This window comes from Gopherus evgoodei, chromosome 1, assembly GCF_007399415.2.
Source record: "Gopherus evgoodei ecotype Sinaloan lineage chromosome 1, rGopEvg1_v1.p, whole genome shotgun sequence".
Lineage (NCBI taxonomy): Eukaryota > Metazoa > Chordata > Testudines > Testudinidae > Gopherus > Gopherus evgoodei.
Window position 1 is genome coordinate 140,107,083 of NC_044322.1, and position 23,217 is coordinate 140,130,299.

The following is a 23,217-nucleotide window of genomic DNA, read 5'->3' on the forward strand; positions in this document are numbered from 1 at the left end:
AGCTGCGGACGGGGCAGGCAAACACACCGGCCTGGCCCCGCCAGGGGCTTTCCCTACACAAGCAGTGACCCCTGTTTGAGAAACCCTGTGTTAGACCCTAAGCATATGGGGCAAGACCCACCAGGCAGATACCTGGGAAAAAATTCTCAGAACCATCCCCATCTAGTTTCCGATCTCCAGCTGTTGGCGATTTTTGCCACTGGCTGTCGCTGATGGGCCATATGCCATTGTAGGCTCTCCTGTCATACCAGCCACTCTATAAACTTTCAAGCTCACTCTTGAAGCCAGTTAGGTTTTTTTCCCTGCCTCACTCCTATTGGAGGGCTGTTCCAGAACTTTACTCCTCTAACAGGGATCCTGCACTAATGATCAGAGAAATGATTGTTGATCATAGATTCCAGGCATGCACCATGTGCAGAACTCAGCAGATGCAATCCTCAGCCTTACTCCCCACCATTGAAGAGGACATGCAGGCACAGAGGTTGATTTAAGCAGCAGGCCACAACTATATTAACTTAGCCTATTTCCCCATTGTTATCTGTTCACCCCCTCTGATGTACCAGACCTTTAATTATGGTCAGTGTGGGATTAACGGGCGCAAACCATGTAACCAATACTTAGTGGAGGACTTTTTTAAATATAACCTAGGGCTCAGCTCGCTTTTCAGTTTTCTCCCTTGCCTCTCAGTCTGTGAAGACTTCAGATCTCACCTTCTCTTTACAGCTGGGTTGCCAATTTTAGTTGGGCGTATTCCTGGAGGTTTCATCAAATGATCTTCAATTAAAAATTTGTCAATCTTTTAATTCCTGGAGACGCCAGGACAATCCTGGGGAGTCGGCAACCATATTTACAGGAAGAAGAACATCTCCCTCCCACCGCCATATCCAAGGTCCTGATGGCCCTTTTAGCCTTTATCTGCATTCAACACTGGCTGCAAATTGTGATGAACTAAACATTCCTATATTATGTCCTCACATTAAAATTCCTGTTCTTACTCCTTTTAACCTAAACTGTGACTTTACAACGCTGCAAGGAAGCCAAAAAACCCTCCAGATCCCTCTTTATTTGTGGCAACTGGAAAAAATAATTTTCTGATCGCCAAAACAGCCAATTAGTCAGATTCGCATAGAGTGGGAGGACAGCAGCAGCAACAAGATAGTTCTTAGGTGCAGGATTGCTTTACGTTCAGAGAGAGAACAATGAGTACTAGCTGGCTCCACTAATTCCCCCCCCCCCGTCACACCTGGCCAGTAGGAGGCAGAGGAGTCCCTCCTTGAGACAAACATGCACATTCACATTAGAGGCACAAGAAAGAGCTTGGCCACAGTATATATGAGCATGAGCTCATCCCCTTCCCAGGAGCTGGTCCATTCCTTTGTTCGCCAAACTAAGTTTTCCCCCCTTTCTGCTGAGACAGGGAAAGGCAACCCCAGAACTGACAATTAATCTGCCTGCATTGAAGTGGCATTAGAGAGATGTTGGGTGTCTGCACTAGAGAGGAAGCATGACTACTCTGTCCTAGTCATGCAGGGTGGAATCCACAAAGGTCCTGCAGCCCGGATTTAGGTGCCGATCTCCGAGAAAGGGTCAGGGCTTAGCACATACCCTCGATCAGCATCTCCCATTGACTGGCTTAGGTGGCTCCCTCCTTAGCGTGCTGGTTTTTGTGAATCCCATTCCTAGGTACCTGTCTCTCTCCATTCATAGTATAGGGAGTCTAGGTGCCTAAATTGGCTTTGTGGATCACAGTGTTGCTCTTGTGATGTCCTAGGCACCTAAGAGTTGAGAGCAGGACGCTCATCATTGCAAAACCTCAGTCTCTTCATGGATCTCACTCATGGTCTCATGGCCTATGAGCAGCCAATTCACATCTGACCTTCACTTTCCTACAAATAGAAAGTCAAGTGTATTCAGCAGCATTTATCTGTTATAAAATTAAATACTGAGTCTATATATTTTGACAAATATAGCTGAGATAAGAATGGATGAATGGACTCAAATTTCATGCTTCAAAATATAAACTGATACTTGTAGAGGTCAAAAAGGTATCCCCTATTCCATTCCCTGCATCACAGCCCTCATTAGGTGTTTTTTCCCCCCCTTGAAAACCTTCGAAGCCCCTGATGTACTAATGCAGCCAGAGGCAGGATACTAGACTAGATTGTCCATTGATCGGGTTATGAGGACTTCCTATAATAGAAAATACTGCGTTTATTCTTGAGGGACTGGGTCTTCTGCAATGTGTGCAGCAAGCTAATACCTAAGGTAGATCACACAGTTCACAATAGAGTAATGGTTCCTAAAAACCTGGGTAGATAAAGAAAAGTGAATTCTCAAGGAGAAAAGACATTATCTGTACAGTTCCTCAAATATCTTGCTGTTTAGTTCCCATTTCTATTGTGTTCTTGTTTTAAAATTATTCAATTATGAATTATGCAATAATTCTCTTAAAAATATTTCATCATTTTACTCAAAATCCTAAACAATAAGACAGAGACAATTTGTTACATGCTCATTTTTTATTACTTCATCATGATAAAACTAAATTATTTTATAAACAATACAAGTAAAAAGGTTCCCCAAATGAAAACTTGTTAAATGTAACTATAGATTTAACTTCTTAACCTGTTGACATATATTAATAATAAAATTTCCAGATAGTATGCATGAAAAAGTCCCTTATTTGAAAACCAATGTCTTTTGGTGAGCATTGCTGAAGGTGGAATAAAGACCCTGCAAAGAGTCAAGCATGTGCTCTTTGTACTGTGAATAGTCTCATTGAGTGCTATGGGACTACTCATAGTGCGTACAGTTAAGCATGTGCACAAGTCTTTGCTATATTGGAGCCTAAATACATGTTTACTTTTTTCTCAGAACAGTGCTTTAAATAATTATTCAAAGTGTACATTAACAGTCAGCAGAGCAGTCTCCATGAATAACTTTGGTTTTGCATAAAGATGGCTTTACAAGGTGGATGGATGTATTTGAATTTTGACACTGAGGTCACTCATTGGTGATATTACAACCAGTAAGAACAATTTGCTGAATTTAGGTTAGACTAAATTAATTAATTAATAATTAATTTATAATCAAATATATGAGCATGGCTGTATTTGAAGTGAGAGATACAAACTTCTCAGAACGTGGTTCTAGCTGCAATTCAATATTCTGTCCTCGGCCTTGTCATCCGTTTTTTCTATAATTGGTGAGCAGAGCTCTTCTTTGATCAGTCTTATTTTAGCTGGACTTAGTAACGTATGAGCTTTCAAATTAGGCCAGTATATTTAGGATGGGTTTTGGCAGGACAATGTACTATGAGAGATGATCAGGAACTAACAGCAAAAATGACTTCCACATGAGTTGCTTTTGTTAAATTAACTTTCCTCAGTGAGGTCATTTAGAGGCGATAGTTGGTCATTAAGATCAATGCACAACATAACACTTGCCAGATTTGGTATAAATATCATGTATGATGATCACAGAATGAATTTATTGCCACATGATTGATTGATTATTTTGTTTTCACATGGAATGAACAACATGCCTGGTGCTTCCTAGGGTGGCCAGAGCACCCAGCTGAAAAGAGATCCCAGTGGCTCTGGTGAGCACTGCTGACCTGGCTGTTAAAATTCCAGTTGGCAGCGCAGTGGGGTTGGCCGGCTCTCTGCCTGGCTCCGTGCGGCTCCCCGGAAGCAGTGACATGTCCATCCGAGTCCTCGGTGGATGGCTGGCCACAGGGTCTCTGCGTGCTGCCCCTGAGCGCTGGCTACAGCTACCAGTGGCTGGCAACCGCAGCCAATGGGAGCTGCAGAGGTGGCATCTGTGGGTGGGGGAAGTGCGCAGCAGAGCACCCTGGCCAGCCTTCTGCCTAGGAGTTGGACGGACATGTCGCTGCTTCCCAGGAGCTGCTTAAGGTAACTACTTCCCAGAGCCTGCACTCCTGACCCCCTCCCATACACCAGGCTTGAGCCCCGTTCTGCACCCAAACACCTTCTCAGAGCCCATACCCCACTCTCCCTCCACTGCTTCAGTCCAGAGCCCCTTCCTGCACCCCCATTTCCTGCCCCAGCCCAGAGCCCCCCCCACTGCACCACAGAGCTCATACCTCCAGACAGAGCCCTCACTTTCTCCTGCACCCCAATCTCCTACCCCAGCATGGAACTCATCCGCACTCTAAACCCCTCATTTCTGACTGCACCTTCAAGTTCTTACCCCCAGCTGGAGCCCTCACCCCCTCCTGCACACCACCCCCCTTCCCCATCCCAGTGAAAATGAACAAGTGAGCGAGGGTGGGGGAGAGCAAGCAATGGAGGGAGGGCAGGTTGGGGTGAGCATGGGTAGGGCCTCGAAGAAGGAGCGGGGCCTCAGGGCAGGGGTGTGGCAAGGGTGTTCTTTTTCTGCAGTTAGAAAGTTGTCCACTATATGCTGCAAACAAACATAAAGGCAGAGTGCCCTGAACAGCTGGCTCTGGGCATTTTAATGTTTCCACGCTAACAGCTCTAAAATAAATATGCTATGCCTTTTTTTATTGAATATTGCTAATATTAATGACTTTCATAAGGATCTCAAAGGACCTGAGTCAATTCCCACTGAAATAAATGGTAGTCTTTTATAGATGGATAAAGTTTTCATTCAGGATCGCATATTGTGGACATTTGGTGACATGAAGAACAGAGAGCAGATGCTTTATGTTCTGTTTTAATAATTAGTTGTGTGCATGTTTTCACATTTGTAAATATAACAAGTATGAACAAGTTCCAAAATGATTTAACTGTTTTGCTGCTGGCCCTTAATTCAGCCCCTGTACACTGACAGACCTCAGCATGGTGTGAAGTGCTGTTACTTCTCTGGAGTATTGGCATTTTAAAAAGAGATGTACCTCCTACATTTGGTAGCATAGGGACTTTCTTGCAGCATGTTTTCTACACAGAGAAATACATGAGACAGCAAGTAAATTTTCTTTTATATTCATATGTGCCCTATGTGAATAGACTGTATATTTGTTTTGGGGAGTATGGGATGCTCTAGTAGAAATTAAACTAGAGATGTTCAGGAATAAAATGGGTACAATGTGGTGACAATCAGTTTAGATGAGAATCCTTCCTGGGTGCAGAGGCAGGACTAGATTACTCAAGAGGCTCTTTCAAGTACCTGTAGTTCTGAGGTAAGCACACAGGCCAACATTTTCAGAAGTGACTAGTGATTTGGGGTGCCCAAGCTGAGGTACCAAAAACCTCTCTCACCTTCCAGGTGTTTCAAGTTGGGAACCCAAAAGCACTAATCAGTCTTGCAAAACTTGGCCATCAGCTAATATTTTTAAATTTTGATACACAAATATAGGCACCCAAATCCATATTTTGATTACCTAAATGAGTGACATGACTTTCAGAGCAGCTGAGCAATGGGAGCTGCAGGTGCTCACTCCTTTGAAAACAAAGCCATTCATTTTATGTATCTGAATATGCATTTTTGGTGTCTAACTTATGAGTTTCATGTTTCAGTGTCTAATCACTGCATATTTGCTGAATATGCTTGTATGCAGTTGGCGTAATCATTTAGATTTTTACTAGATTCTATATTCAGTCTTTTTTTTGTTTTTGAGTGCCTTTTGAAAATGTAAAATGAAAACACTTTTTGATCTGGATATTTTATTTGATCCAAGTGCTCAAAAAAAAATCTTGCCTTTCTTATCTCCTTCTTTTGTTTTTATTTTATAGGAGACGCATGAAATTGTGGCCATCAAGAAATTCAAAGACAGTGAAGGTAATTGCTTCCTCTGTGACCATTTGTATAAATAAACATGTTGCGGATACTTGATGAAAATACAAGACCTCACATATGAGAGAGAACTTAAAAATGACAACCTCAGTGATGTGTTAGCTGTACTAGTGTCCTGTGCTTTGATACATTAGCTCCTGTGTGAAGGCTGGACTGTGCCCTTAAACTAGGTAGCCACACAAGGAATAAGCTCCACCTCCCTATCCCCACCTTCCTCTCCTGTGCAGCCATATTAGCTTTTCCTCGATTATGGCACCAGGCAGAGCAGCAAGAGTAGGGACTGGGGTGCGTACAGGTTAAGGAAATGAACAGAGCAAAGACTCCACCCGCTACTGTCTATGCACTGACCATCAGAGCTGGTCAGGCATAAGCAGGGGAATAAGTCAAGTGTGAGGTGACTTTCTGCCCCACTGTAGATCAAAGGGGTAGCAGTTGAGTAATTTTTACCCAAAGAGACATAATTCCTTCCTGAGATGTTGCAGCTATGTCTGACTACTTATGCTGTGTTGGTCTAATGGCTCATTATAGCCTTCATTATAAAGCTCAAAAATGCCACCCATTAGATTTTGGTAAATATTTTATCTGTGCTGTTTGCCATGGGATGTGGCCAACGAAGATGCAATTGGTTGTCACGGATGTATCAGGGAAGTTAAATTTACCTCTGTGTCACTTCATCCAGTGCAAACTCTGACCAGCACCAAGATACCTGGATAATGTATTCAGCAAGTCTTTTAGCGTTGTCATTCCCAAGTCCTGTTTTTATACCTAAAGCAGAAAATACTGGCTGAAATGAATTGTGATGATCCCTATCAAACAAATCATCACAATATTTCAGAATAGTTTTTCAGAACTGGAGCTGGTTATTGAAGAGAGAATCCCGCCGTAGAAAACTGTCTCTGAGCTCTTCACAGGATGCTTTATTCTGCCCAGATTTCAGGAACTACATTGAATGGTTTATAGAACACATAATTATCTTTCAGTTTTTCTTTCTTTCTTTTTGTCAGTAAATGTCACAAATCAACATAAATTTCACTGTACATATAAATCAATAAAAACCAAAAAAGCTTTAAACCAAACATTAATATAATCCACTGAAATTATTCCAAAAAAAACAGAATGTTGTCAAGTCTAACAGTATGGAAGACAATGGCTGGCTGACTGACTGGCTTGCTTTTATTTATTTTTTTAGTTAACATTTATACTGCATTGTTGCCCAGAGGACAGCCAGGTCAGAGCCCCATTGTGCTCACTTATAGTAAATGACAGTCCCTGTCTTAAAGAGCTTAGAATCTAAAAGAAGTCATCCAAGATTGAAATCCTAGACTCCGTAGAACAATAGGTTTAAATCTTTACTACAGCAACTTTAGCCTTTCTGCCTTCTAAGATGAATGAATTGAGTGTCTGTATCATTGAACACTATATTGAAAGTATTTTGTGTGAAACCTTTAGAACAGAAATTCTGTGTGTTCTGCTCTGTTTTCCTCTCCATGGCTGGTAGAGCTCTATGGTACTTTTCAGAGTGGTATGGGTTTGTCCTTAGGGTCATTTTTGGTCAATGATTTTTCTCCCCACTGTTTGCAGTGTGCTGTGCACCGAGTTCCCACTTCATTGATGCTGTCCATTGTGTACATATAATTGGTAACGCATGCTAAGATTCTTCAGCATAGATAGCATGTAAATGCAAACAATTATCGGATAACCAAAATTTTGAAGAGCAGTGGGGTGAGGGATATCAAGTTTGTACATGATTGTACAGTATTTTCCCTCTTCTGATGCAGAGCCAGCCAAGCAGCGGAGGGAGCGCAAGTTAAATCATAAACCTTAGTCAGTGGTATCAGAGAGAGAGAAGTGTGCAGTGATTATTCTTTGAATGTTTAAAACTAGAGTGCTTAAAGTCCATTATGATAGTTGTATATGTGGACTGGCAGATATAATTATATTTAGTACCCAAATCACTTAAATAGCTTACAGTTTTTAGATTGCTTTTTACTGTGAATGTCCACTGAATTTTGTACATTAGTGTACAGATTGTTAACCTTGATTACTAAGGTTATTGTTGCTCTCTGCAAAGTTTTGTTTTACCACACTTACCATTGTTTATCTTCTAGAAAATGAAGAAGTCAAAGAAACCACTTTACGAGAGCTTAAAATGCTTCGCACTTTGAAACAGGAAAACATAGTGGAGCTGAAAGAAGCTTTCAGAAGAAGAGGAAAATTATACTTAGTGTTTGAATATGTGGAAAAAGTGAGTTGATCTTTGACATCTCTTTCAGGGCAAAATATCAAGTAATTTATGAACAATAAATACAAGGATTTGAACTCTAAAAATGAAGGTATTTTAATCCTGGAGTGGGAAACCAAGAAATTAAATAAAATCTAAACAGAATGTATATATCTTGTCCCTTCTTCTGCTAAGAAAATTACCCAAATGACGTAAGTAATAATATTTACATAGTACAGTGAGGCAGAGATGCAAAATCAAACAAGCATTAGACTGAAATATGTGTCATTTGAGAAAAGGTTGTTTGTTTGTTTGTTTTTTTGACCAAAGGTCCATAAAGCAGTTTAATTTGAAGGTTGAATGATTTAAGTGTTTACCTCAAGATTCCTTCTATAGTATGTTTTCCAAAACACAAGGAACATAGATTGCTTGTCCTCGTGTATCCATTGTTTTTTTCCTCTCTTTTCTTGTTGTTAAAAATAGGGTTGCTCTTATTTTTTTTTCCACATAGAAATCTAATCTTTGGAAGACAGTTTGAAATATTTGAAATGAACTAAATTGTAGGACCCCACAAAATCTCCTTATGACTGACTTTCTTAAATTCCTTCCATCCCTGACCGCATCAGAACCCATTCCACTGTTTTCTTTTTACCCCTATACTAGCACTCCTTACACCTCGATCTGCTTCTCATGAGAGAGTGCCCAGGACAGACTAGTTCTCTGCTATTTCTGTAAGCCCTCTAGGGCAAGAGTAGGCTGTAGCTCTGTATTCTAGACTCCGGTTTCTGTGTCTCTTCATTTGGAAGGAAAAAAAGCTTATTTTTCCTGGAACCTTCATCTGCCCTTGCTCTCTTTTCTAAAATCATAATTTTATGTCCTTCTGGTGCTGTGTTATCCTCAATTTAATCCCCCTATATATAGTCCTGCGTGCCCTTAGTATTTGTTGCTAACAAGGTGTGCAGTGCTTGCTGTATGAGTATTCATGAGACTCCTAACCACTACCCGCTTCCCTTACTTGAGATTATAAAATGATCATGTAATGTGATCTGAAACATCGAGGGTGAGGTGACACTAAGCCTATATTGCATATTCTGGTTCTTTTGTCCATAAATTTTGTGATGCACTACCTGACAATCAGTTAATTCCTACTGCATTAGTTCCTCTATAGCCTTAATGTCTGGATTCTAAAGTTCCTGTTTTAATTAACCTGTGCTCACTATGATCAGTGCAGTCTTCTGTATGTTAACTGTGTGTATCAGGATATGGAAAATGCTGTATATTTAGTTATATTTGTAGTTACTTACTTTATATAGTTTTTCTTAGTGCTAAAACTACTATACCAAAAGTACAGAAGACCAACATAAGGAAGAAGATGAATATTTCAACTGTGTATTTTAATAATCATTTTGAATTATTAATAAATATCAAGAGAATACAGTAGGTTTCATGTGTTTCCATTATTCATTTCCTTCCTGTGTTAGGAAGGAAATGTATTTTTGTGACCCAACATTACTTTTTATTAACATAAAATTATATAATCATGAGGGTAGCTGCTATGCATAATTTTTGCTTGGTGGTATTATTGTTGTAATTATCTCTATTTTCAGTTACATGTAGTTGATAAATTAATCTTGCTTTCATAATGTGTTAAATGAATTCCACAGACCCTTACAGATATTCTTCAGGGCCATGATAAATGCGTAGGCAATTCTTATATTTTAAGTGAGGCAGAGGGAGAAGAATGGAAAAAATGTTGTACAGTTAGCCAATTTCTGCTGGTTGATGAGCACATTTTGTCCTTTAAAGAGTATTATCTCTGCAATGCTAAAATCCAGATTACACTAATCCGAATTTAACTAGTCGTCTTTTTACATCATCTTCTTAGCTGATGTTGTCAATAAGCATATAGGATTATGCTTCATCCCCTTGATACTGCTATTCTTGTTCAGATTAGAACACTAAAGAATTTACTGTCCTATTTGTCCAGGTTTTTACAGTACCACCAGTGAACAGTACTCTTGTCTTAATAGACATATCTGTAATCATTTGTCCATACTGTAGATATGGATTTAACAAAAACCCATACCCCATAGTCTTAAATTACTAAATCTATCAATAGATTGAAAAGCATTCAAGTGCCTTTCAAATACTACCATATTTTTAAAAAAAACTTTGATTTTAGTATATGCTTTGTAATTTGTGTATGTATGTTAAGACAGCTTCTAAGAATAATCTCAAAATTAGATTGTAGATTAGGAGATAATGCGCACCAAAGGCGAAGTGAAATGTTTTTTGTAAATGTTAAATTCCCAAATCAATAACTGTATACTTTGTGGAAAACAAAATATTCAAAAATATTTTTTTCCATTTTCCAGCACAGGGATCAGAATTTTGTTTCCCTTGCAAGCACCATAAGCAGTGATTAACTATTGGTATATGTTCAAGTAATGGTATTTCAGACTTTTGAGGCTGATGTTCTCACATCCCCCTTCCTAATTTAATGAAATTCTCTTCTGTACTCTAGAGAGCAGCTGCTGCCTACCACCCATTCAAATGAGATTTAGCGTAGACTAATCTCTATTGTACATTTCTGCACACAAAGTTGATTGGGAGGTAGCAGGCCTTTTCCAACATAATTGAAATCTCAGGCCTTAGCTGCACAAGGGTTTTGTACCAATATAACTATTTTGATTAGGGGGTCTGATTTTTTTTTCTACTGAAATAGTTAAATTGGTACAACCATTTAGTGTTGACACAGTTATCCGTGTAAGTGTTCTACAGCTTATTTTCCCTTCTCTCTGGGAATAGGTAGCTATATGGGTATAGTTAAAGCAGTGTAATTTTGTGTGTAGACGAGGTCTTAGTAAGTGAAACTAGTACTGGCTGAAAAGTTCAGGAAGCACTGGCATAAACTATTGCAGGATATTTAGTAAAATGCTTTGCCTTGCTTTAGAGAAATGTTCATATTGTCATACCATGCAGGGGAATTCTGTTCTGTTCTAAGCAATTACTTATATATATAATGAGCTCATACTAAATATTTTTAGCAGTTTAAATGTCTACTAATTATTTGGGGGTTTAAGCAGTTATATTTTAACAAGAGCTTTTGTTTCACCTTTACAGAAGATAGTATTCACTAGATCTTTGTCTAGAATGAAAGCTGGCTATATATGGCAAGGTTATGGCCCTTGGATATTAAACTGCTGGTTTACAAAGCTAGGTTTACTGGCATAATGATAGTACTTTAGTATGTTAGGATCGTATTATGGGTAAAGCTACTTTTAGCAATTAATATCTATATTTTAAACATTTAGAATATGCTTGAATTGCTAGAAGAAATGCCAAATGGAGTTCCACCGGAAAAAGTAAAAAGCTATATCTACCAATTAATCAAAGCGATTCACTGGTGTCATAAGAATGACATTGTTCATAGAGGTAAGTGTGTATAGCTTTCCACATGGAAATGAACCCTTTGTAGTAATTTTCTTTTTATGGGGAAAGGCGCTACAGCTTGTAAAAATTTTCATAAATGTGTTTGGATTTACTTTAAACAAAAAGTTCCCTTTAAAACAAACTATATTTAAGTGGGTATAGAAAAATTATTTCAATTTAGCTAAGCTCTGAAGTCACCTAAATGACTTCAGATATTACCATATAATTACCTGTGCAGACAGACTTCTCTTCAAACAAAACTGCTAAAGTTTCTACCTAGAAGCCACCAAAAGCATGGGATCCTAAAACTACTTTAAAATGATGTTCATCAATATAATAGTCTGCTGACTCCTGGGTATAATTAGAGACAAAATTGTACCATTTGCTTAGGCACTGTAAGCCCTGGGGACGCGGGAGAAGTGAAGCAGCCGCGACATGCTCGGGGAGGAGGCGGGGCAGGGGTGAGCTGGGGTGGGGAGTTCCCCTGTGTGCCACCCCCCCACACACTTGCTGCAGGCAGCCCTCTCCACGCTCCCCTGCCCCAGCTCCCTAAATGCCGGCGGCGACTGGGGGTGACTGCCTAGGTTGCCTAACTGATTGCACCGGTCCTGGCTACTCCTGATACATGACATACTGTAAGGTGTGACTTTATCTACTTTTATTATGTTCTTACTTTATAAAGCCTTGTTTTCCAGTGTGGTTCCATAAGGTGGCTTTTGTTTTTGTGTTTTCTTTTTTGTTTTTCCTTAGTGGATGATTTCAATACATACTGGAATACAAATAGAGAACAAAATGACTTACAAATGAAATTAAACAAAATACAGGGGAGAGAACTTTTCTCAAGTACATTGTAAAAATATAACTACTCTATACAGGTTGCATGTACTCAGTAGGTGCTATACCAAATGTATCAGAGTAAACAATATGTTTATAGAATCATAGACTTTAAGGTCAGGAGGGACCATTATGATCATCTAGTCTGACCTCCTGTACAACTCAGGCCACAGAATCTTACCCACTCACTCCTGTATCAAACCTATCTCTGAGCCATTGAAGTCCTCAAATCATGGTTTAAAGACTTCAAGATGCAGAGAATCTTCCAGCAAGTGACCCGTGCCCCACACTGCAGAGGTAGGTGAACCCCCCAGGGCCTCTGCTAATCTGCCCTGGAGAAAAATTTCTTCCCCACCCCAAATTTGACAATCAGCTAAACCCTGAGCATGTGGGCAAGACTCACCAACCAGACACCCAGGAAAGAATTCTCTGTAAAAGCAGTAATGTATTTGTGCAAGTTTTTTCATGAGGTTGATGGATTTCCACTCCATACGGCTAAATGCAGTGCCTTGCATGGTGTCAAGTATCAGAGGGGTAGCCGTGTTAGTCTGGATCTGTAAAAGTTCTCTATAGTAACTCGGATCCCATCCCATCTAACATCCCATCACAAGCCATTGGACATATTTACTGCTAATAGTCAAAGACCAGCTTGGTCTACAATTCTTGCCTATGAAACTAGAGAGCAAAAATATTTCTAGAAGACAAACACAATGAGCCCCAGAAGGTAATTTTCAGTGTACAAATATTGAGCTTACATATCCTACATTTTGCTAATAAACTGGGTAATTAAATGACATTTCCACATGCTTAAGTTGATTTTGTGCCTGTGCATAAGTGCAAGTGCATATTTACTCTTCCCATGTTTCTTCTGAGAAATTTTAAAAGAAACCACAATACAGGAGCTATGAGTTCTACTTGTTTAGAAAAGTGCAGGATTGTTTGAAAATGAGTTGTACAGATTACAAGTACTTTCTACTATGGCCTGTTGTTGTTATGGAGATATACCTATCTCCTAGAACTGGAAGGGACCCCGAAAGGTCATTGAGTCCAGCCCCCCACCTTCATTAGCAGGACCAAGTACTGATTTTTGCCCCAGATCCTTAAGTGGCCCCCGCAAGGATTGAACTCACAACCCTGGGTTTAGCAGGCCAATGCTCAAAACAGTGTACTATCCTCCCTCCCTTCCTCGCTGTAATTCTCTTACAATTAAATAAGTTGAAAATTAAAAATGGATGTTAGGAACTGTCTTACTTTTTTTTTCTCCTTATTCTGATATTTCAGATATCAAACCGGAAAATCTCTTAATAAGCCACTGTGATGTTCTGAAGCTGTGTGACTTCGGTAAGTTGCTTACTTTTTTTATTTTTTTGAAAGAAGCACTTTTTACCTTAAAAATTCCACATTGTTTATTTGTAAGTTCTCCAGCATGTGTATTTTGAGCACATTTTAGTGGTCAGTATTCATTATGTTCATATTTCCGGGTAGCACGTTAATTTGTAAAGATCTCTAACCTTTGATTTGGACCTGTTAAGTATGTTTTTATATATACTCATTCTGTAAATAAAATATGGTTCCCAAAGATAAGTTGACATATTCCTATAATATTCATTTTCTTTTCAACTATTGGCCAAGATTTTCTTATGTGCAGTTCAGAGGATTAATCAAGTATGAGGCATGCTTAACTGTGTGGACCTATTTGGCCCACACATGAGTAATTTTTCATTACTCTTTATTGTATCATAAATAATTTAGTATGTTGAATAAGTATTGGTTTACTGCAGGCCTGCATAACTCGTAAAGCGGCGAGGGCCACATTACTCCAAAGAAAACAGCTGAGGGCCAAAACCTCCCAGCCCCACAGAAACACCCTGCCCCAGGGCCGCCCAGCTCTGCGGAAACAAACCCTCCTTCCCCAGCACTGCCCCACCAAAACAGCTGTGGGCCAAAAAGGAAGGTTGGGGGTGGGGAGGTGATACTTGATTTTAAATCAACCAGGGGCTCCCCGCTGAAGAGGTGGCTGGGAGCCCTCAGGGTCAAATTAAAGGGCCCTGGGCTCCGGCAGCTGGGGGAACCCAGCAGAGCCGGCTCTAGGTTTTTTGCTGCCCCCCGTCCCAACCCTGGTCTCCCCCCTATAGTCCCCTGCTGCCCCAGTCCTGGGCTCTACCCCCACCCACCCACACCCCCTGCCACCCCAGCGCTGGGATTCCACCTTTTCCTCCCCACCAGTGCCCTCCCCCCACCCCACTGCTGCCCCAGCCCTGGGCTCCCCCCCACCAGTGGTTTCCCCCCCACACACACACACACCTCCTGCAACCCCAGCCCTGGGTCACTGGTAACTCGCTCCCAGGGCGGGTCAGTCAGCAGGAATTTTGGATGTGCACAAAATACAGACAGGATTGGTTCCCATATGGTTACAGAGCTGCAGTAAAGTGGAACAATTTTCAGCTTGTGTGATTGGAGGATATCTGGATGCATATTATAAGACTGTCCTACATAAATGAGGAAAAGTTGAGGTACCTTTATTATTCTTTTGTTCCACTCTTTCTTTCTATGGGGAATTTGCCAATGAAATATCATTAGCTTCCTTTTAAATAAACAAAAAGGCAATGGCTGTTGAAAATAGCAATTCCAGTCTTAATAAGCATTTCTTGCTCAATTTTATCCTACTTTTTCTACAGCGAGTTACAGTTGATCAGTATATTTGATTTGGGAGAAATGAGGTAACAGCTGCCCAAACTGAGCTTGAGCACTCCTGAATTTTGAGGTGTTCAAATCTGGAAGGCAGGTGCTGGGGGTAGGGGCTGTGGACTCCACGGGGGAGCATGGCAGCAACGTGTCTGGAGCTGCACAGAGCCAGACACGCTGGTCTGAGTGGCATGGTAAGGGGGCTGGGAGTTGGAGAAGGGGTGGGGGGTTCTAGGTGGCAATCAAGGGACAGGGAGCAGGGGGAGTTGGATGGGGCGGAGGTTCAGGGGGGCAGTCAGGGGACAGGCCACAGTTGGATAGGCATGGGAGTCCCAGGGGTTTATCACGGGACAGGGGGTAGGGTCCTGGGGGAAGTTGGGGGGGGTCTCAGGAGGGGGCAGTTGGGGACAAGGAGAAGGGAGGCTTAGATTGGGGCTGGGGTCCCAAGGGGCAGTTAGGGGCAGAGGTCTTGGGAGGGGGCAATCGGGGGGGACAAGGAGCAGCGGCATTTAGATAGGGGATGGGGTTCCTGGGGGACAGTTAAAGGCAGGGGTCCGGGGAGGGGGTAATCAGCGGCTGCAGGCCGGGATTTAAAGGGCTCTGGGCTGCCCGCGGCCGTGGGCAGCTCTGAGCCTTTTAAATCCCAGCCTCAGCTGGGATTCAAAGGGCTCTGGGCTGCCGGTCTTTGAGGGGAGCGCTGAGCCCTTGAAATCCCAGCCACGGCCCCGCCGCCAGAGCCACAGCAGGGATTCAAAGGGCTCTGGGGTGCCCGAAGCTGAGGGGATCCCTGAGCCCTTTAAATCCCAGCCGCGGCTGGGAATCTCTGCGGGCAGCCCAGAGCCCTCTGACTCCCAGCAGCGGCTGAGATTTAAAGGGCTCTGGGCTCCCAGCTTTGGGCTGCCCACAGAGCGCCATGTGCGGGGGATTTAGAATCCCCCAGTGGGCCGCACAGTGAGGCTCCGCGGGCCGCATGTTGTGCAGGCCTGGTTTACTGTATATATAAATGTTTTTTTGTGGATAGCCTGACATACATGAAATAATACACCATATTACAAGATTCTACATATGTCTTTAGGCTTGAAAGAAGAGAAAGTATGATATTGTATTATTTGAGAAACCATATGCAAATTAAAGACTGCACTATAATACATGTGCTCAGGAGACAGACATGGTCTTGTGCAACTTAAAAGTATGGCATTTTCTGACTTGTGAGTGCTTAACTATGCCTCTTTAGGCTCTAATTCTGCAAAACCTTAAGTATTTGAGCAACTTTACACACGAGTAGTCTCTGCTGAGCCCCAGTCAAAATCAGGACCCCGTTTTGCTGGGTGCTTTATTAACACAGAGTACAACACTGTTATGTCCATAATGAGTTTACAATTTTTGTTAACCCAGTCACATGAAAACCAATTTTACAGGAATAGTCAAGGGCATTTGTTGGTGAGGGTTATTTCCATGCCAGTTGCCAATCAAACCTCTTTAATTTTGGCCAAGAGGAAGAGCTGTTCAGAAAACAAAACTGCAGAAAAACACACGAACCGTTTTTGCTTAAACATGCTTTCACAGGCAACAAGTCTCTTTTTAAAAGGGAAGTGGGTCCTAGCCTTATTTATGACACACAGCTCGCCTCCCTCAGTTGAGAAAATGAATGTCATGTGACAAATAGGTCATGTGCTAAATCAGTCATCTGGGGTTATAAAAGAGATGTCTGCAGAGAACCAGAAGAGGCCTTGGGTCCTCCACAGAGAGACTTCAGATAGGGAGTGGCTGCTTGATAAGGAGCAGAATGATGGTGCAAGCAGCCCTATGCAAAGGCTCTTTTTCGCTCTTGGGGACAGGGCCTGAGCTGTTCTGAGACCCTGTTCCAACCAACAAGGCTGAAATGTAGGAACATTTAGCTGAAGGAAAAGCCAGGGAGTTTTAGGGAGCTTTGTTTTCCCATTTGAATTTTGTGAGTAAACCAGATCTCTAGAGGTGGTGTTGCACACATGAAAGCCGTTGTGAATTACTGAGGAGTCCAAGGGGAAATTGGTGCAGCGGCTAGCGTGAGCCAAGACTGGATAGGCAACAGACACTACACGTTCCAACAAATTATGAGCCCAGAAATCTTCAGTCAAAATTGAAGGGTCTCAGTTAAGCTCAGTTTACTTTACACCAAAAAGAAATTCGTAGCCTTGAAAGGATGGGACAGTTTTGTAGGGAAATGAAAATCCAAGCAAATGTGTTCATATTTTGGTTGATAGCTTTGCCACTAAGTGACTGATAATGATGAAGCCTGGCTTGTCTGAAGCAATTATGTTACTTCATATAGTCTGTAAGCACAGTGATTTTATTCCCCATAAGCAGGGCTGACTCTGGCGTTTTTGCTGCCCCAAGCGCGCACAAAAAAAAGGGGGAGGGTAGGCGGAGCAGCAAAGCGAGTGGGGGGGGGGGGAACCTGTGGCATGGCCGGAGCAGCAAAGCAGGGGAAAAAAAATAACCTGGCGCAGCTGGAGCGGCAAAGCAGGGGGAGGGGAAAAATATGTCTTGTCTGGAGCGGGGAAGCAGGGGAGAATAACAAAACCAAAAAACCCTACAGGACAGCCGGAGCCAGGGCGCAGGGGGACTCTCTGTGCTGCAGAGTGCGCGCCTGGTCTAATTTGGGGGGAGAGGGAGTGGGGAGAGAGAAAAGGGGGACGGCCAGGTCTTCAGTGGAGCACTCGCTCCGTGGCCCCGACCACCGCACCGCCTGCTGGGAGGGCTCTGCGCTGCTCCAGTCGGCTGGGAGGGAAGGACGTGGGCTGTCCTGCCGAGTTTGCTGCAGGGCGCTCCCCTCTTCCGCCTCCTGCAGGGCGGCCGGATCAGGGAACCAAAAATAAGAGAACCTGCTAAGCTGCCCTAGGTAGAATCTGCCGCCCCAAGCACAAGCTTGCTTGGCTGGTGCCTGGAGCCGGCCCTGCCCATAAGTAGTGGCAGACGTTCCCTACATTAAGTAAAAAAGAGAGGCATACCATAATGCACCTACAGTACCTAATACTTTTCATGCTAACTCTTTTTTTATTTATATAGGTTAACATGCTTGGAATTTTATTTTGTATTTCAGGTTTGGTTGAACTGAAATCACAAAAGAAAGCTTATTTGATTTTGCTTAATTTTGATTTTATTGTAGCTTCACTCAGTTTTGCTACAAAGTGACAATGTTAGACTAGGATCAGGTTAGTCAACACATGAACTGCAAGCCAAATCTCAACAGCCAGATGCTTTTGAACAGACCCCAACATCTTTTTATTTACTGTTTGTTTTTAGTACTATCTCTGGAGTCTGGATCTTGACTGTGTCTTGGCCAAGAAATTTGATTACCTCTGGACTAGATTAACCCATTACTTAATACAACCAATTTCAGTAAGCACGCTTTTATTGCACTTTGTAACCATATAGGTTTCAAGCGCATATTGTCCTTCTTTGTCTAAACTAGAATTTAAAGGTGTGATGTTAGATAATACATGCAAATTAATACATAGTAAATATCTAGTATAGACAAAGCTAAACTGGTCTAGTTAAAGTATTGTCTACGCTAGACATTTTCAACATATTAGCATATGTTAGCTAACATGTGCCAACATCACACCTTAAATCTTAGTGTAGGCAAAGCCATTGAGAAATGGATAATTAAGGTAGTATCTTTTACTGTGAGGCTTTTTTAAAGATGGAATTGAGAATATTGAGTCTGGCATGTAAACTGTTCATGCCTAAATAGAATTGAATAACAATTATCCCCCGGCACACTGGTAAACACTGGTTATGCTATGTATGAATGGAAACATGGATCATGTAGGATAAAGGGACTGATACAAAAGTGGTTGAAATAATAGGTGCCAGGGACTGGTCCTATTACTTTGTCCAGAAGATGCTTGATACGCTAATCAGAAAAGCCACTGTATCCTCAAAGTATGGCCAGAGAGAACCACAACTGCATTAGCACACATGTTCACAAATCCCTGCATGCTGCAAAAATAATAGTCATAGCATATTCTGCCTTCTTTTTCACTAAGGGGGAGTGGGGTGGGGAAAGAACAGGAATGTTATGTTAATTATATGCAGATGTTTTGTGGAGTGATGGTTGACTCCTTTATTAAAATGCTGTGAATACCATACCACCTGTGTAACAGTACTGAACAAGCTGTCATACCTCAGCATGTTTATGCACCACATGATGGCCAATACCATGCAGTTATTAGGAGACTGTTAGGACAAGAAGCTCTGCCAATGGGGTGGAAATTCTATCAACACAGCTGATATACCAATTGGAATGCCAGAGTGCTTCCAGCAATAGTCTGTTGCAATCAGTCTACAATCAGTCTACATTCAGTACTGTTACCTTCTTCATTCCTGTTGGCAGAAACTACGCCCACACAACACATCCAGACAACTATTACACACAAGCCTAATATTACACACCACCATATGTACAGAACACAATACGGTGAATTTGTAAAGATGTGCGAGAAGCCACTGGGACAAGAGAAGTGATGTGTTGGTAGATCTCAGCAACATAAAGAGATCATATAGTTTGGTCCTGTTGTCACTGTATTGGGGCATCCTGTCACTTAAACATCCGCACTGTGGCAGGTACATGGACTTTTTGTTAGCATTTGTTGCTTTCATGTGTGGAATACACTGCTGCTTGTGATGTAATTGTGTGCTAAAGCACTTGGATGCAGTTTTCAGAAAGAGGGTGCAGAAGTGTGCTAGATGCTTTTGTATAGCTCTAATTTAAAGGAAAAAATTACAAAGCAAGTAAAAGACAAAGTCCTTGCCACAAAAATGTTATCAACATTTTAATTGTGATAAAAGTTAGGGTAACTAGCAAGGGGGGAGGTGAGGGGAAAGGTGGTGCTAAAATTACTTTAATAGTTAAACTTTGAAACAACCACACATCTGCTGCCAGTTGAGGCCACTTTACAATATAGGCAGTGGGGTACCTCTTAGAAAGGTGTCAAGCAATCAAGAATTTTGTAAGCCATCATCAAGTGGATTCTCACATAGGCAGTGTACTTATTAAGCCTGTAGTATTAGTTTTCCTTTCCCATTGCTGTACCATGTTAAAGCTGAGCATTTTTAAAGTCAGTTGCTTATTTTCCTCAGTATTGCATTAGCTGATGATTGATATTCAATGTTTCCAGGTGTCCCTGATTGTGACCAAGTTCCCTTTCAGTTCCTGCAGGCTGGCTTGGATGGAAGACCCTTCCTTGACTATGATTTGTTGATTTTTTTTTTTTCTTTCATTCTTTTGCTGTATCAGGATTGTGTTCCTGTCAAACAGCCAAAACCCAGCCTGGGGCTGAAAGGAATTTTCTTCTCTTGCTTCTCTCTTCCAAGCATATAATCAAAGGTTTTTCATTTACATGATTAATATGATGGGCCATGTCACCTTTTGGCTGAGTCAGTACTGTATTTATTGCAGTTAAACATATTTATTTAATTTAGGTTTAGAAAATGACCCAATTCCAACTCTAAGTACATGGACAATAATATAAAAAACTTACAAAAGTATAAATGAATCCTATATCAATAACAAATTTATCATCCACTCAACCCAACAGAGTAGTAATAATTTCTGCCACCCATCTTCTGTTCAAAGATCTATGAGAATGGGTGGAACTTAGTATGTCCTGGAGGACCATGGATTTGAGCTCTGCCAGACTAAGCTGTGAAATGAGATCTGCATCCAGAATAAAGATCACAGCCTTTGCAAACAGAGAAACGGGAGGTAGGGGGAAGAAGGAGAAAGCGCTGCTGCCGCCACCTGAGCATTCAAAAGCAGAGAGAGAGAGAGAGAGCAGTTACTGAGTCCAAAAGTGAAACTCTGCTCTGAGGCTCTCCTGGATTCCAGAGTTTTTATTCTTTCTTCCTCATTTACAGACCAATGGAAGAACTCTGGTTTGATTTCAGTGGGCTGTCTCAGGCCCTAAAGCCATATCCCAGGAGAGGAGCGTTATGAATATTTTGCCTCTGGATTTCAGTTTGAATGACATAACTAGACTCAAATTTACTTGCTGGTAAGGAGTTCCACATGCGGAGTGTAGTTGCTGAGATCTGTCTGGCCCCAGTCCAGCCTGATTGATTGATTTTAGCGATGACAGCATGCTTGGCACTTTACAAAAATGGTGACAGTATATGCCCTAAAGTGTTTATTATTGGCTTTACCAGCTGCAGTTTCCCTGTGATATTCAGCCTACTTGGTGGGTTGTGGATAGGTAACAATATTTAAAAATTCAAAATTATTCCTTGTTTTGGATTTTCTAGTATACCATCCTCTTTGTCATGCATCTGACGAAGTGGGTATTCACCCACGAAAGCTTATGCTAGAATACATCTGTTAGTCTGTAAGGTGCCACAGGACTCTTTGTTGCTTTTTACATTCTCTTTGTGTCTGTTTTGGAAACTCTTTCTTACAGGTACCATCTTTGTATAGTTGCAAATATATAGCGCGTTGTTGGTGCCAAACAAACACTGTTGGCCTCTGGGACACTGATCCTAATCCATTAAGAGCCTTGTATTAAATTTGGTTCTCAAGCAGATAGGAAGCCAATGTTGTGTGCTGAGCATCATATGAAGTGTTTGTCCTGGCCGTTAATGGCTGCTGCATACTATAGGGGTTGTAATTTTTGGGTGGTGGTTATATTCAACCCAGTAAATTGTAGTAGTCTAACATGAAGGTGACCAATGCATGAATTTGTGTGACAAGATTCTGATGTGAAAGGAGTAGATGGAGTCGTTTGGCCAGTCAAAGACAGAAGACCTTCCTTACCATATTTGTAATCTGTGTGTCTAGAAGCAGTGAGAACTACTTATTGGTGAGCCCACTACTCACTGAGTATGTTAGAACTCTAACTTTCTTCTACAGATACATATCCTTTCCTGCTGCATATGGGATTCCACAATGAGACTTAGTATCTAAGTTTGAATATAGCTAGTGCAACCTCCTGAGAGGCTATTTAACCAATCCAACAATGTTCCATGCTGGTGAAAACCCAAAAGCATAGACCTCTGTGGGACAGATGCCAGTTGAACTTGTCAGTGAAGCAAAGACACGTATTTTCACCAATACATGAACACAGGCATATGTTTAAGAAGCAACAGGGTAACAATGAAATATGTAATACTAATCAGTTACATTTAATACTTACATATTTAAGACATTCGTTTTAAATCAGATGTATGAAAAATTGATTTGTCCTTTAATACAATAATCGATAGTAGTATGTAAATCTTCATTTAAGTGGAGACATAATCTTTTGTATTATCTCTTTTGCAGGCTTTGCTCGGAATCTGTCAGAAGGAAGCAATGCAAACTATACAGAATATGTGGCCACCAGGTGGTACCGTTCACCTGAACTCTTGCTTGGGTAAGTACACTTTCCAGAAGTAACAGCTCTGAGATCTAAATCTTGTATGATCCAATGCATTTACTCAAGTACTTTTGTGAGGATCAACCCTTGGATATGGTAGTTGGTTAATAAATAGATTTAATTATGTCGCATTAATTACTTTGGATTATACTTCTTGTAAGGTGGCTTGATGCTATGATAGCATATTTTGAACAAATTGCTAGCTTGATTCAGGTTTACATATTAGTAAATTATCATAACTATGTTTTAAACCATCTCTTTATTTTTAAAAAAAGAAAAAAGGTATTTAGTGCTTGTGAAAAGTGCTGGATTAATAGACCTGGAGTGTGCAATGTTTTGTTAGCCACAGAATGGATACAGCAGACAGTGCTCCATGCTGCACTGCAAACCCTCCTCACCCTTAGAGGGATCCCACCACTCTGGCTTGAGAGTGTACTTCAGTCTCCATTTCATCTTTGCCAGCTCTGCAGAGATGGCTAATAAGCAAAGTGTCAGTTTTAAGGGTGTCTTTTTGTTGGCCAGGAGGACATATGTCCATGTGGCAAGTCATTGGTTCATTTCACATAAGGTTCTGTAATGTGATGTGAAAGAGTTAATATGGGCCTGAGAGGTCAATTAACCTGCCTGCTCACATCTGAAATATGGGCCAGGATTAATTAGAAATAGCTAGGGGAGAGCAGGGCTGGTTTCAATAAAGAGCACATCTTGGAAGAGGAATCATAGAGGGCACTCCTCCACTCCTCTGTTGTGAGAAGCAGCCTGAAGGAAAGCTGAGAAGGAAAAAGGGGAGACCAGACAAGCTTCTCCAGGGTGAGCTGGAGGCTGAACTGGAGCCTGCCTGAGCCCCTGAATAAGGAGAGGAGTGGACCAACCCCT

At 41.5% G+C, this 23,217-nt stretch overlaps 1 protein-coding gene across 4 annotated transcripts in view; it reads left to right on the forward strand.

Moving 5' to 3' along the window:
- CDKL5 (cyclin dependent kinase like 5) overlaps positions 1-23,217 on the forward strand; it is a 206,665-nt gene that overhangs the window by 118,834 nt on the left and 64,614 nt on the right. For all 4 annotated transcript variants that reach the window (XM_030574189.1, XM_030574182.1, XM_030574193.1 and 1 more), the window contains 5 exons: positions 5,718-5,763; positions 7,887-8,023; positions 11,314-11,434; positions 13,547-13,606; positions 22,248-22,338. In XM_030574189.1, coding sequence (XP_030430049.1) covers positions 5,718-5,763; positions 7,887-8,023; positions 11,314-11,434; positions 13,547-13,606; positions 22,248-22,338 — 455 coding nt within the window. The remainder of the gene's footprint in view (positions 1-5,717; positions 5,764-7,886; positions 8,024-11,313; positions 11,435-13,546; positions 13,607-22,247; positions 22,339-23,217) is intronic.